The sequence below is a fragment of the Aptenodytes forsteri genome, unplaced genomic scaffold, assembly GCF_000699145.1.
Source record: "Aptenodytes forsteri isolate BGI_AS27 unplaced genomic scaffold, ASM69914v1 Scaffold198, whole genome shotgun sequence".
Lineage (NCBI taxonomy): Eukaryota > Metazoa > Chordata > Aves > Sphenisciformes > Spheniscidae > Aptenodytes > Aptenodytes forsteri.
Window position 1 is genome coordinate 705,459 of NW_008795697.1, and position 15,588 is coordinate 721,046.

General features: G+C 38.2%; 1 protein-coding gene across 1 annotated transcript in view; it reads left to right on the plus strand.

Annotated features, from left to right (window-relative positions):
- Positions 1-15,588, plus strand: part of DIP2A (disco interacting protein 2 homolog A) — a gene marked incomplete at its 5' end in the record, with an annotated part of 93,211 nt that overhangs the window by 11,589 nt on the left and 66,034 nt on the right. The window contains 2 exons of the mRNA XM_009283147.1: positions 3,084-3,203; positions 11,749-11,868. Of these exons, the coding sequence (XP_009281422.1) occupies positions 3,084-3,203; positions 11,749-11,868 (240 nt within the window). The remainder of the gene's footprint in view (positions 1-3,083; positions 3,204-11,748; positions 11,869-15,588) is intronic.

The window sequence follows — 15,588 nt, forward strand, 5'->3', positions numbered from 1 at the left end:
CAGACCGGGAGTTTCCCACCCTTGTTTTATTTTCTTCCTTGTCATACCCCTTTTTTTTTTTTTTTTTTTTTTTTTTTTTTTAGTGCTTTGAACCTGGTTGTCGTCTTTTGTTCCTTTCTTATTTCTAGATTCAGTTCAACAGCTGTAGAAAGGTTTAATAGCGTACGAAGAGCCTGAAGTTTTCTCTTCAGCCTCCTGCTTAATATGATAGGTTGTCTTCTGCAGACTGTGGATGTTTGGAGGCATGATACATAACTGGGTAGCAATGCAAGTAAAACTGAGATGAGGGAGTTGTTGCCATGCTCTTTTAACTCCTTTGGTTTTACTTTTCAATTTACCGTTAAAACTTGGAAGAGAATACTTTTGAAAGGTTCAGCTAGTAAACTGGTACAACTTACATAAATTAACCTAGTTTAGAACTGAAATTACTTTGAATTTCTATTTTGGGAGATGAATTTCAAGATCAGTCTTTTTGCAAAGGTAATTAGATTTGACTGTCTAATAGATGTTTCGAATAAGAGTTTGCCTGGACATTGGTGAAAGTCTTTAAAAACCATTGATTTTGACGTTAAGACATCACATCTTACGCAGATGAGATGAAAGAGGCAATAGGGCAACTGCTCTGCATGTGGGTTGCCCAGGAGAGTCCTCTAGCAGTAAAGTTTGTGCTTTTGCTAAGTATGTTTTTTAAATTTTTATCTCTGCCTATCTAATGCCAGGTGTGTTTAGCTAGGCATCCTCCCCAGCAATGCTAGCAGAGAGTCTTCATTGTGCTGTCAACTGTTCAGTGCTTTTATAGTAAAATAATTTTTGCTTGTATAAATGAAAACTGCTAGAAATGTCAGTGTTAGTCTTGATTCTCCAGTGTTAGTGGATGGAAAAATACAGTTATAATTCAAACATTAACTTTAATTGCATTTTGTAGAAATGAATTGTTCAGTTAATTGGAACAAGCAGCCTCTTTAAAATGACTTTTCATTCTTGCTAGCTTTGGGTAAGTTAAAAATGGACAAAATACAGTGATAGTGGATCAAGTGTCTATCTAACAAAAATAAAGTGTATTTTTGTTACAAAACAAACAAAAAAAAACATTACAAAAATGTTTTTTTTTTCTTCAGTGTGAATGGGGGGAGTTAGCCTAATTATCCAGCTGCTTTTGCTGAAGGCTAAGGTAGTGATTTGCATAGTACCAGAATAAATTAACAAGTTCACCAAGCTTGTGGAACAGGATTTTTCTGGCACATAATTGTGTGGCCTAAGAGTTAAATGCAATATCTTACTGTTTTTACCAAAAAGTGATGTTTTTCAGACTCATCCTTAGTATTTTTTCACTATGATGTGAAACCTTCTTCTTTGAGAAAGCAAAAAGGGATATTTAACCTGATGAAACACAGTTGTGGTTTCCAACAGTGCCACTGTTTTTGTGCCTCATCCTAATTTAAAGGGAGCTCTTGAGGTTCACTGATACATATTTCATCACAATACAGCTGCCCTAACTCTGACCCACAAAAGTCTGTTCTCTAAGTGTTGGAGGAGGAGAGGGTTCTGGTTTTGGAGTTGGTAAGCTTTTAAGCTTTATGCACTCTTATGCTTATTTGGGGTCCCTTCTCCTCCCCGCTCCCTCTGCCCCCAGTACTGGTGTGGCCAAATAACAATGCTCAAGTTGCACATGGCTTGGAGGCATCCCACATGCACCTTGTCATCTGTTGATTGATTATTCCAATTAGCTCATTTTTCATCATATTTTCCCTGTACGTTCAAGGGCTAAACCCTTGTGCCAGATGCAGCAGTGTCATTGATCACAAGTTATGCTGACCAGCTTTGCCCAGCACATGGGGTCACAGAGTGGGAAAGGGGCTTGGTTGTGGTCTTATGAGTTCTGATTCCAAGGCTTTGTAGTTAACTTGCTTACATATCAGCTGCAGGAGTTCAAAATAGGGATTCATGGGAAAAACAGAACAGGACAAGCAGCTAAGCTGGGAGTCTCCATAAAATAGATTGCCTGTTTATGAAATTTTCAGACAACAGCATATCTACATTAGGAAGGCCAACGTGCCAAACATCAGGTCAATTTTGTGTGATCTTGTCACAGGGGACCTTGGGTGAAGAAGGCAACAAAAGAGCAGGAGATTATTTTTTTTGTGCCATTTTTTTCCTCCAAAAGAGGGTTGTTAGTCGTAAGTGGAAGAAGAGATTAATGCTCTACTCATAATTCCTTACTCTTATCTTTTCTAGTCCTACAGTTCAGCGCCCAGATTTCCAAACCTGTCTCTCTCCCTGGGCACGAGGTGCAGAGGAAACAATTAGAGAGCGGTTCAGTTCCTCTTATTTTTGTTACCCTTTAAGGGGATGGGAAGATCTGTAATCCTTTAATGAGTATATAAAGTACCCAGCCAACCTACGTTAGAGCAGTAGTTTTTAGCTGAAGCTGGCAGAGTAATTCCGCCCTTAATATCTGCAAAGTTTCAATAAAAACTTTTTATTTTAATAAAAACTCTGCAGAGTTTTTGTAAAAGTGAGTTTTCTGAGTATTGCTCTGTTAAATAGGAATAGATTAAACAGATATGCACATTCCTAAATTTTACTCAAATTAGCTGTCTTGTGTTTAGACTCAAAAGAAATTTGACAGAATGCTTCAAGCTTTATTTAAAGGTGGAGCAGTATCATCTTGTCTCTTCAAGATCTCCAAGTCCAATGTGTAATTGTAACCATCTTTGCAGCATTTCTCTTGATGTCTAGCAGTAAGCTGGGAGAAGATTGTTTCCCTCTCCTCCCTCCGCATGGATCTGGCATACAGAACACCTAATGATAAATGATTGTAAACTCCTGCAAGAGGCAAAGGAGTTTTTCTGTTATTCAGAAGTGTTTCTTATCTTCTGTGTGGAATGCTTATCAGATCAAGATAGGTTTTAGTTTAAATAATTTAAAATGCAGTTGCAAGTTGAGATTTTTTTAAAGGTATAGACTTAGGGCTCCGGTTGAACTTGTAAGTAGGTGTCAAGGGTGGTAAAAGAATGTAGACATGGGAAGCAGATATTTTATTTATGAACCTGAATTTGTACTGAAATAAAACTGTGTTTCAGGTGTGGATCCATCCCTGCAAGCAGAGAACAGAGTCCCAGGTTCTTCACAAGCTACTGCTGCTGTATCTAAACAGCAGAAATCCCGTTCTACCAACTCGAGGGATGAGCGCTTCCGATCTGGTAAGAAAAAGAAATGTAGCTAAAACATCAGGTGTCTTAAGAGGAAAAGTGTACCAGTAAAGTAGTACCTACACCTACAGAAAAAATTGGACGTGCTTTGGAAGAAGGGAAGAGCTAATGAATATTTTTCAAGTAGTTTTTTGTATTTCTATATATGAGTGGTTTTGTTCGAATCCAGAATGGAGGAAATGCTAGGAGTGAAAGAAACTGTAGACGTGCCTTCTGATGTTTTTCTTACTGTGAATTTTATACCATGCTTAATTTTCTCTTGTTTGCTGATTGGGTTTCTGGTCTGTAGAACAGTTATTTAAACATTTAGAAGACTACAGCATGTGGGTTGTGGGGGTTTTTTTTTGCTTGCTTGCTTGGGCTGTTTTGTTAAAGGAAGGTTATAGGATTATCATATTTACTGTGGCTTACTTTTTCAAATATTTCCTGGTTTAAAGCAAGTGCACAAAAAAGGGAAATGTCACAATGGGTATTCTGCTTAATTTTAAATGGACACCACTGTGACAAACCTGTTTTGGAAACTTCTGTGAAAATATCAATATCCTCATCACATCCTGTTTCCATTGTTACTTTTCAGGTGGTTGAAGTACACTGTTTCCCTGTGAAATTCCTTGTCACAATAGTGAGAAAAGGCAGGTGTTTGGAAGCTTTTCTCTCCTAAATACCTTTGGACTTCTAACTGGAAATTATTTTGTTTGTTTTCCAGGGTAATTATATGTCTTGGGTTTGGGGATGAGAAGTGCAAGTAATGACATGCACTGCACATCCTTAATATGTTGTTGGTCTTGCATCACCTTGCTTTGCAGCTGCTTGGGCATAGTGGTTATTGCATCGTATTTGCATTGCTGACATTTAGAACCTTGTTCCAGAAATGGAGCTGATATGCCTGTATGGGTTCCTTATGAACAATTGAAGGATGAATGAGACTTCTTAAATATTCTGAGGATATATATGGACTCCTGAGAAAGGTGCACGTATTCAGCTACACAAAGAAGAAACTTCTGAATGTCAAGGAAGATTACATAGTATCAAAATTAACTAAATGATGTGTTTAAGAGTATGTACAAATTGGTAATTTAATTTATTTTTGCATTTCAAATGTATCATCAATATACTTCTACTGTTGAATATCTACCGGAAAAAAACCACAGATTTAGTGGTTGAAATACAGGCATGATTTCCAAATGTAGATTCCAAATAAATTACAAGCAGAGTAATGAATCTGATAGAAATTAATTCATTTAAAGTAGCACGTGATGTCGTTAAACTAACAGAAATAAAATCTGCAAAAAGAGCACATCTACAACAGGGAATACTTGGGAACCATTAGCTGAGAGAGCTAGGAAGGTCTAGAGCAATATGCTGTATACACAGACAATTTTCCTGTCTTAGATCCTTAAATGTCCTATTTAATTTGCACCAAGGATACTTAAGCAAACAAAGAAAACAAGAAGCAAGGAAACAACCCTGCCATATTACTGGTATTGTTTGGGGGAAGTTTGGTATAGGGCTCATTAGTCTTACAGTGCAAGACATGCAGAAGTGGGTGGATATTAACAAGTTCAGCTAGCATACTTGCTTATGAATAGATGTGGCTTTCAAATGTTAGTCTGACTATCAGTGCTGATTGTCAGTGCTTCCTCTTTTCCTAGAGTTAATATTTCTATGGCCTTGTTATTTTAAAATTCTTTACATCGACTTTCAGTGATTCTGAAGTACTGCTCACTGTCTCATCAGTGTAGAGCTTAGCTGATATTTTTACATCTCGATATGAGTATTTCTGAATGACCCTAAGTGTTCAGGCAGTCCAGCCAGTGGACAGTTATTCAAGATGAAGCCTGATGTGTAAGGGTTTTAGGTTATTTCTTGTACTTATCAGGGGCTGGTGCCAAAACCCTAGGTAGTACTTCATGTGGACTGCCATGTCCTTCTGTGGTTTCCCATCACTGCTCCGCTAACTCATGTTTCATTAAAAATTCTTGCCTAGAACGTGTTTCACTTTGAGATTTAAGGACTTGGGGAAAAAGTTCTTAGTTGTTAACATATGTAATTGGATTTCTTTTTCCCATTAGTGATATAGGACAAGGCTTAGTGTATCAAAACCAAATAGTTAGGTGGTATCAAAACCACATAGTGATGGTTTTGCTTGACTTGATTTAGGTTAAACTTAGGTCTATGCAACATAATGTAGATACAGCTTTCAGAAGCCAATATCTTTTCCCCTTTTTGCTGTCTAATTTTTAGAAAAAAAATTTTCATGTTTGTTGCATTAGTGGGTTCTCTTCTTCATCTCAATGTAGAGATAGACTGAAAGAAAAAATGCAAGGTGTTTGTTGCATGTGTTTTTACTTTTTTAAAGTATTACTACTCTGATTCTAATAGATGTTGAATCATCTAGTTCATTCGAGTCTGAAAATGCTTCACATCAGTGTTGGTGCTCTTTTTCATGGCTACTCATGCTGTGAGATTTATGGATATGTAAAGCATGAAAAGAGATGTTGACAAGACGTCTCAGAAAACGCCAATTACTGTGAAGTAGCTTCATTTTGTTCCTCCCAATACTTTGGCATAAAAAGAGTCACAATTTTGATTCACAAAGCAGTCCCAATTTATCTGAGAAATTCTAGCTATGCTAAAAGCATTTTCTACCTAAAGAAAAGATGTCCTCCACACCAGCTTGAAATGTTGTTACCTTTTTAAATTTCCCTATATGTTGATGTATGTTACCCGTTGTGAAGGATAAACAGCTTTAGGCTATAATTTTGGGTACTATTGCTTCTTCTATCGATTGCATGCCTTATTTATTCTTTAGACTTTCGGGGGAAGTGGGGTGTGTATTGTTTCTTCTTTTTTTATTTCCTTCCAGCCTTTATTTCTTGTTTTCCTTTCTTTGTATCTCATTGGTTCTGCTATGTTCTTCTCAAGAGTAGCTGATGAGGGTGGAATGCAACTTTTCATAGAACAGAATCTCTTTCTGGAGAAATTATAGTTATTTTAGAACCACCAACATAAATTACTTAAAATAAGCACGAAAAACAATTTTGCCTTTTTATGCAATTAATTTGCCATTTCCTAGCTGTAAGCACACTTTTTTTTATAGTTTCCCAGACTAGTTGTCCATTTAAATTAACTACAATTTTTGTCTTCAAGCAGTAAATATTACCAAAAAATTTCCAACAGTGAATACCATCAATAAATACTGTAGGCTACTAAATTACCTAAGAGTTCCCGGAACAGCAGTTAACATTACAGCGCTTTAACTAGGTTTTCGTTCTGTTAAATGGTGACAGCGTGATAGAGAAAGTGAGAAATGCATAGACTTTTCAAGCATTCGTCAGTAATAAGCGCTAAGACCCTCATATCCACAATCCAGAGGACGCTTGGTGATGGGTGTATTGCTATTGCTGCTGGCTTTTCTTTCAGGGAGGGTGTGTGGTTTCTGGTGAAGGTACTGTGCCTTCTCCTGTATTCAGTCCCACTGCTGCCTGGTTTTGGGTAAGAACACAAATGAGTTAGCTGATAAGCCTTTAGGGTGTCTGAAAAAGCTTTCCCAGCACCTACACTTTCTCTTTCCACTCTTGCACTTTTTTCTGGTTACTGTTCTTCAGCCTGTTGGATATACAGCTGTAATATAAAGCCTGTTTTCCCAGCTTGCCTGGAACAGGATAGAGAGATGCATTTGGGGAGCTGCTCCAGATGAGGAACAAGCCTGCTCAGCATGCAGGCATGATACCTGTACAGCAGCGTACAATATACAGCAGCTCTCTCCCTTTCCTTTTTTCCTTTTTCTTTCCCCTTTCCCTGTCCTTTTTTCCTTGTCCTTTCCTTTCATAGAGCTTGATCTTGCACTGATCCTCAGTGCTCTACCAGCCTTCCTGGAATCATACTAGCGTTTTAAAAATTATTTTTCTTTTTTTTTTTCTGGCAATCCTTGTCACAGGGATGCAATCATATGGGGCACTAGTTGGCAGCAGCCATTTGTAGAGGCAGACAGTACTGGTTGCTTTAGCTGCTGGTATTTGGAGATCTGTGAGCAGAAGGGAAACTAGTCAACCTATGAATGCCGTTTTTTCTTCAAACAAGTGTAGAAATTCTTCATCCTGTGCCTAAGTCAGGAACAAGAATCAGCGGCTGATAAACAAGCAGAAGCTACAAACAGGAAAGAAAAATACTATTCTAATAGCTGGAGGTTTTAGGGTGTAAGAGGTTAGGTGATTTATAGTCCACAAACTATTTCTTAGTTTTCCTCCCCTATCCTTTTTTAAGGACATGTAGAAGGAAAGAAAATGAGAATAGGTACGTAAAATGGAAGAGATTATGTGGTTTACTACAACAGAGGAAGGACAAAATGTTTTGAATCAATAATAAATTGTTGATGGTTGTTTGCAGCTTAATAAAGTGCAGAAACATAGAACTATTTTTTCAAGATTTTTTTCTTCTGCTTTTGGATGGCAGCATATGGGGTTTTTTTTCCTCACTTTGGTATGCATAATCTTCATGATAATAAGATGCTGCGCTGGGTGTTCATCTCTTTCAGTGTTTACTGTTGAACATTTGTGTTCCCTGTTCTCAGAAATATGATGTAGTACAGATGACATTTGATCTGATTTTAATGACTATTTAATCCACTGAAGAAAACTGGAGTCCCACAGTTCTTACATTTTTAATCAGTTTCTTTTAAGATTTTAGTAATAGACAATGGTAGAGAACTTCTTTTTGCAATTCCAATATCCAATTAAACTTTATAGTAATTTATGAAGTTTTGTACCCTAAATGTTCTGCTTCTTTAAAATTATTTCATTCCTTTTACTTTTTTTAGTGAAGTCTCTTTCATCCTGTACATAATGTAGAAAAGCTCTTAAAAGAAACATGGAATAGGAACAAAGGGTTCCAGGGAAGTGAAAACGATTACTTAATTTATTTGGCTGAGAGAGGATGGTCCTACTCAGTTGTTATCCAAGGACAAGATATTAAAAGAAAAAATTCAAGCTGGAAATAGATCTTAATGAAAACAGAAGGAACTGAGGAGTTAAATCAGCACTATAAAAATAAAACATGAAACAGAATAAAAATTTATCCTGACTGTCTTCTGGTTGCATTTTTATAATTTAATCTAGTATTTTCTAGGTTCTGGGGTGGGAGTAGGAGGGCTGGAGGAGGGGGTGGTGCTGATTTTGCCGTCTGGAAATGAAGTAAAAAGTAGTTCCCATGTTTGCTGCCACAAATCTGTGTGATGTTATGACCTGTCTCACTCTACTTTGTTAAAATGCCTCAACACACCCTTGCCTCAAGCTAGTCCTTTCCATTCCCTAAATACACAACTAGCTAAGAACGCTTTCATTTTTTTAATCTGCAAAGTTATTTAATGACTTAATAAATTTATATAGACTGTAAATATTGTGTGTTATTTTTGTCTTTTGAAAGACCTTTTCTGGAGAAAAGCCATTTGTTATGTTCACCTTCTTCCTACCAGATGTTAATGTAACAAAAATGTCTTCTAAATTATATATAGATATATGCATGGTTGAAGTGAATGCATCTAATAGTTACCATCTTTTTTTAAAAACATGCAGCTTGGTTTTGACTGAAAGTTCTGCTATGGAAATGTGTCCTGCAGAATTGGCATTTTGCCCCTAACTTTTAAGGCTGCAAAAATAACCTTTAATTTAAGTCATATTCTCAAGTCTATGGATAGCAGTAATGTCTTTGGTGCATCTAAGTAACACAACAAAACTAGAAGTGTGTTGAGTTCTGCTTAAACTTTCTGGAGTTTTGTGAAATTAAGAGGTTTGCTTCTGGGTATCCATGAGAATAAACTTAAATGGTGGACATTTGCAAGGCAGGGGGAAAAGTCCAAAACTAAAGATCAGGAAAAACCAAGACTTGACAAAAAGCAGTAGCCCAGATGTGGGGAAGGGAGGCAGGGAGACATAGGGAGAGGGTAATGACTTTCTAATTCATAAAACATCTATTAACAACTCCTTGGTGTGAAGGACTGCAGCAAAAATCTAACATGGTGCCCAGTATAAAAAAAAATCTTGTCTCAAAAGATAGAAGTTTAAGTGATTTTTTTTCTTTTTAAATATTTTTTCCCCTCCTAACAGGATTGTCCTTGAACCTCACAGGTTAGTGGCACAAAATGTTCTTATTTGAGACAAGCATCTACCTAGTAAATTCCTAAGTCTTGTAAGAACACACAGGTGGGATAGTATATTTGCATATATATATTTTAAATACAGCACTGAACAGATTATCTGGGGGGAGCTGCAGACTTGAAAGGTGACATTGTTACTGCAAAGAACGAGATGGTGTCTGGGACCATACGCACAGGGCTTATTTTGATTTTCCTGATCTATTTGGCCAAGCTGAAGGAAACTGTTTCTCATTTGGACCTGTGACTAAGAAAAGCAGCTTCCTGAATTTTGGTTGAGAGTGGATTGTTTTTTCTGGCATTTCTCTTAAAGGCGCTGTGCTCTTCCAGTACTGGGGTTTTAACTTGCTTCTCTCATGGTGTCTCTTTGATCTCATGTGTTGCAGTAAATTGTGCTGTGTAGTCAGGGACCAAAAGTTAGATACCTGAAGTACGTGGTGTGAATATGCTTTGGAGTAGGGGGGATTTTTATGTGTGGAAATTGGAACAGTTTTCATCTAACATAGGAAAAGATGTCAGATTAAGCTATGGTGATTTTTGTCTGATTTACTTAAGAATAGAAGTTCTGAAAGAAAGTCATCTGCTAGTATCTGTTGTTAGAGTTGGTTAGAAATATATTGCATGAAGCCTCCTCTGGTGAGGTCATATTTCTGAGTTTATGGGCAGCATTTGTAATTTGTTTTTGAAATGGAGAATTGAATAGTTGTCTCCCAAGTGTCAAGTGTTTATCCACTACATTGGGACACAGCTGCCTTTGGAAAGTGTTCATGCTAAGGCTTCCTACAGCTTCACATCGATGTGCTGTGCTTTGCTGTTTCACAGCCTTTCATTCTCTGGGATGCTCAAAAATCTCTTCTGATTTTCGTTAAGATGTATACTGATTAGCTTTCCCCCGAGCTATCTCTTGCTTTGTCAAAGTTAACTGGAATTGATCAGCATATTTAAAATAAATTAGGAAAAACCTCATGCTGAGCATGACCAAAGCAGGTTCAGGACCAGTACCAGAAATGGTACCTGTTTTGTTTTGGGGGGTTTTTTTGTTTGTTTGTTTTTTTTTTTTTTTAAAGGCACCTTTTCTACTTGAGGATGGACAGCCTACTTTGTATTTGATAGAATGATTTCAGACGCTAACACACTTCTAAAGAAGGGTAAAGGGGCTAATTTTAATCCTATCAGTAGGATACACTTATGATAACCTCTATTCAACAGTTTCAGGAAAAAAAAAAGAAAACATTCACATTGTAGCAGCTTCCATGTAAAAGAAATGTAGTAAGACAAAAACATAATCATAATACTTGCTTTTGGGCCCTTTGTAGCTATGTGTAAGTGTATACATGTTGTACTTGTTTTTCATGAGTTTGAATCTTAGTTCATAAGTCAAAGTATATTTTTGGTCTGCCTCATTTCTCCTTGACATCTGTTCACTTTTCATGAATTTTCTTTGTACATAAGTTTTAGCTTTTGACACCATTGATATATATATGTCAAAGAGAAAAATCTGCTGAAGGCAATTTAGAATTACTTGAATACATTAAATTTTATCTGCAGTGTGGTCTTGATTGAACACTAAATTCCTCTTTAATCTCAGTTTTGGCTTAAAAATAAGAAAAGTTAAAATATACCCCATGAGTATATTAGGGTAATTTTTGCTTTCCGGAAAGTGAAAACACTTTTGTGTCTCTTCCCTAATTCTCTTCTTTCTGTTTTTTATTACTTGCATTCTTTTGTGAGAGCTTCAAGTATACTTTTTTCACTACTTTTCCCATTGTGGATTTTGAAGGATGAAGAGTCCAATGCTGTTGCCAATTTACAGTATCTGCGTTGAAATTTCCCCCAAATAATGAAAATAAATCGTAGCTCAGAACTAGTGTGCTAGGTATTCTGTAACTTCAGTATTGATTTTCAGGGTGTTCTTCCTAAATGATACTCGCAAATCCTTTTCAAGCTGATTTCATGAGGAAACTATGTCAACTTGACCCTGTTTATATCCTCCCTTAATTTTTGAAACCATTGCTTCTGAGCTGAATTTGAGTGGGAGGCAGGTGTATTTATTCATTCCTACTAAACACTGTTGAAGGAGAAGCAATTGATAGAGTTGTCACAGCTTCAGAATTTAAAAACGTGTTACTGTCATTTAGTAATGACAGTATCCTGTCATTGGACCTTTCTGCTCTCCAAGAAGTGCTGCTTCCTCTGAAGCTGAGAACCTGCTCCTTTCTGCAAGCTAAGCAATTGGGCTAAGCAGGACTAAAGCCATAAGGGCCATCATGTGTGATTCAGCCTTTGGATTTGAGCTGTAAAAGATGGCATTGATGCTTTCTATGTTTTTAGAAAGAAATAATGATTAAACTTAATCTCTTAACCTTTTTTTTGTTTTCTGTGTAGATGTCCACACTGAAGCAGTACAAGCAGCACTTGCAAAATACAAAGAGAGAAAAATGCCCATGCCTTCAAAAAGACGGTCTGTTCTTGTGCATTCTTCAGTAGAAACGTACACACCTCCAGGTATCTATTGAGTTAACATATGTAAATCTTGCCAGGTGAACATGATAGCAATATATAAAGAGCAAATGCTTTGTTCTGCTAAGTTGTAAGTATGTTGCAATAAACTACTTCTGTATTCATGGCTGTATTTCCTGATAATCAGATGTTGGTTGGATTTGTTCTTTGATGTCTTTCCTTAAGATTTTTAGTGTCTCATCTAGAGATACTGTAGCTGCTAAAGGTACACTTGAAAGCAATAATAGAGTGAGCAGTTTGCCCTTTATGCATTAAGTATGTTCTCTTATGTAATGTCTCGCTTGGAAGGAGATAATCTTGGCAAGCATGTCAGAGCTGTAAATACCTTATGTCATGTTGCATAAGATTCTTTTTTTAAGAGTTGAAGAAAATGCCAGAGCCTTAAGTTGCTGCATTAAATTGCAGAACACTCATCAGATGGTTTGAACTGTGAGCAATTTAAAACATTCAGAAAATCATACGCTATAGTTGTTCAGTATGTTTAGGTCAGAACATTTTCTTTAATTTTTTTTTTGGGGGGGGGGAGTAATCTTCCTGTTGTCTCACAATGAATTCTCTAGAGGTTAAGAAAATCTTTCTCTAGATAACACCTTGTGCTAGCAAGCCAAGTGTTTCAGGGCCAGTGTCTTGTATACAAAGAAGAGGAATTTCCCTAAGCTCTTGAGTTTTTGAATGATGTGCTCTTGTCTTTTCTAATGTGGGCCGGGAGTAGAGGCACACTGACCTCTAGTGCCCTTCTCCATCAATTCTATTTCTTATCCCCGTTCTGTAAAAGAGCAGGTCTGCTGTGCTGCTGTCTTGCTTCCTGGGCTCTATTTCTTCTTTCTATTCTTCCCATTTATAGGAAATTCCACTTTTCTTTGCTAGTCACATACTTTTGTATACCGTTTTTGTGGGTTCTCTGATTATTTCATTAGTTAATAAATAATAAGCTTCTTCTGTAGTCTTATATATGGTATTTCTTCACCCTTATGTTTTTGCCTATAAGATCTGTTAAGGTATCATGCGTTTTGATTAGCTTATTCTTCTAGTACTCGTATACTCGGAAGCCCATGAGGGCAGCTGTTGCAGCAGGGTGGTTATCATGCTCTTGAGTTTTCTTGCATACATGTTGTTTTTGCATGTGAAAGTTGTCGTGAATTGCATAAAATTATGGAGAAAATTAATGTATAGCTATCATCTGTATACTGAGGCTTCGGGAGAGAGGCCCTGAGGTTTCTTTTTATAGCTCTTAAAGCAATATTCCTTCTCACTCTCCAAAATAAACTCTGATAGAACAGTCAGCGGTGGGATTTTATATAACTCTGTCCTTTTCTTTCATTCCCCTAGTGTGACAAATCACTATGTGCTTGGCGTGAGGTATATCACGACAAGAAAAGAACATGCCGCTGTTCTGCCTAAGATTTGGTGTATGAAAGATAGATGGCATCCAGAAGCTCTGCTGAGAGCGGAGGACAGCTAGGCTTTCCTGTCTTCCTTAGCATTTAAAACTAGAAGGAATCTCCTTGCAGTTTTTTTGAGAGAATCAAAATATCATTCTCTTTTGAATACCTTTGGGACAGATTTGAAGCAGTGTCCCTGCGGTTACTGCTGTGCCCACTCTGCCTGAGGTCAGGGCTCTGCGTGCTGCTCTGAAGGAGCAAAGTCTTGGGAGGGTTGAGAGACTCTATAAAGAAAAACATTGAGATGCTGTGAGTAAACTGTTAAGTTATGTGGTAAAAGCTGGTCTGCACACCTTTGCAGGAGCACAGAGTGGCAGGGTGGGGGAGCCCAAATAATACCCTACCCCAGCTGCTCCCAAGCCTGTCCCAGCAGCCATCAGCCTGTCACAGACCCATCTCTACAAGCCCAGAGGAGCACAGGGAACAACAGCAGGGAGGAACCCAAGTTAAGGACTCGGGAGAAGGGTCACCCTGTCCAGGCCCCTCCCAGGGCTGTCCTTGGAGAGCCTCAGCCCTCCCATTCAAGCATGAAACCCATCAAGACTAATCAACACTAGAGCACCTTCTGGACTGAGGGGGGATGTCACGGAGGGGTATGGGACACATTATGGGATGCAGGGCAAAATTATTTTGGGACTGCATGAGACTTGTTATGGGACATTTAGGTGAGGAACCACAGATGGGGAAAGGGGTAGATTTAGGTGACTTGGGGAGGAACAAGTGTGGGGAAAACAGCAGGGTAAGGGGATAAAAAGGGCTGGTATGTATAAATGGTACACTTGCCTGGCCATGCCCTGCACCTGACCCTGCAGTCTGTCCTCTCCTCCTGTTATACTCCATTTCTAACACCTCTCCTGGGTGAGGGACTCTATATTCTGTGTGCGTGGAGTGGCTGAGTCAGTCAGTCTGTATAAACAAATGGAATGGGACTGTAGCCTTGGGCTCATATGTCCAGATGCCAGCAACTGGGGAGACTGGGATCCAGGGACAGCTACTCGGCAGACCGAGTGTCCGAGCCCAGCTGCTGGAGGGATCCACATTGTATATGTGTGTGCATGTATGACCTCCATCCTGCTCAGTCAGAGAGGGGAGCAGGTTGAGGCCATGGGATGTGCCTGTGTTTGCGTGAGTGTTTTTGTGTGTTTGTGCTTCTGGAGAGTGTCGTCTTCCAAGATGCCTGCCCAAGTGGTTAGCAGAGAAGGCAAGTATACTCATGCTGGGCTTTAGCAGGATACAGAAGCATTCTAACTAATATATTCTGAAAGAAGAGTTAAGTGTCTCTGGGATCTGTCGTGCTGTTTCTAAGAGAAGGTGACTTGTTATGAGATACCTTTATCTCTGTAAGAGAATGGGCCACTGGATGAATTCTGTATCGTAGGAGATCAGGCCATTCTAAAGTATTCTGAGGACTTGCTTCAGCTATATCAATTCACAAAAATAATTGTCGTCGTATGGGCCTGCCTTTATTTGCAAAGTTAGCTCAGCAGGAAAGATCTGAAATTGCAAAGAACCTGAGTAGCACTGAAGCATCTAGTTTTGTTGTCTTGAGCCATTAAAGCACTGCCTTAAAATCCTTGTATTGGCAGAAGTTAATGGAATTAAAGCCAGGCTTTCTTAATAACTAAAATTTTGTTACAAACAGTTACCATCAGTCACCAGGAAGGAAGCATTGGATTCTAGTCACAATGTTAAGTTCAAAACCAAGTCCTGACCAGCAGTAATGGAACTGCTTTCATCAGTCATCCTTCCAGAAATTTTAATGTACTTTTGTTTTCGTCCCATCAAGTCTCTTATCCTTCCCATACGGATTTCATGTGATCAGAAGCTGTAGTCTTGATGCAAGTTTGGTCCAAAGGGTGGTGATTTCTGTGGCTATCTTGGGTCAGCTCCCAGCCAGGAAGAGCTGCAAGCCAAGTACATAGCATTCTGCTCACAGCACACGGAGAACCACTATTAACTCCTGCGACTGCCACAGAGCTAGTTACTGATGTTACCTTGCTACTTTTCTGTTGTAATTGTTTTGATATTAGAATGTTTTTACTATGGATCCTTTGTTTTTATACACAGTTAATATTTTACATTCAAAGTGGGTTTTTTCCCCCTCCGCTTATGTAAGACATCTGAAAGCTTAGAAATTTTAGAGAGACTTCATTATATTTGTATCTGGATAAGGAGATACTACCAGAGTTTGTATTCTTTGAGAAACCTGTTTTTTCTGTAGTTTTATTTCTTTCTGAAGTGATAGTAATCACAAATGGGGGGG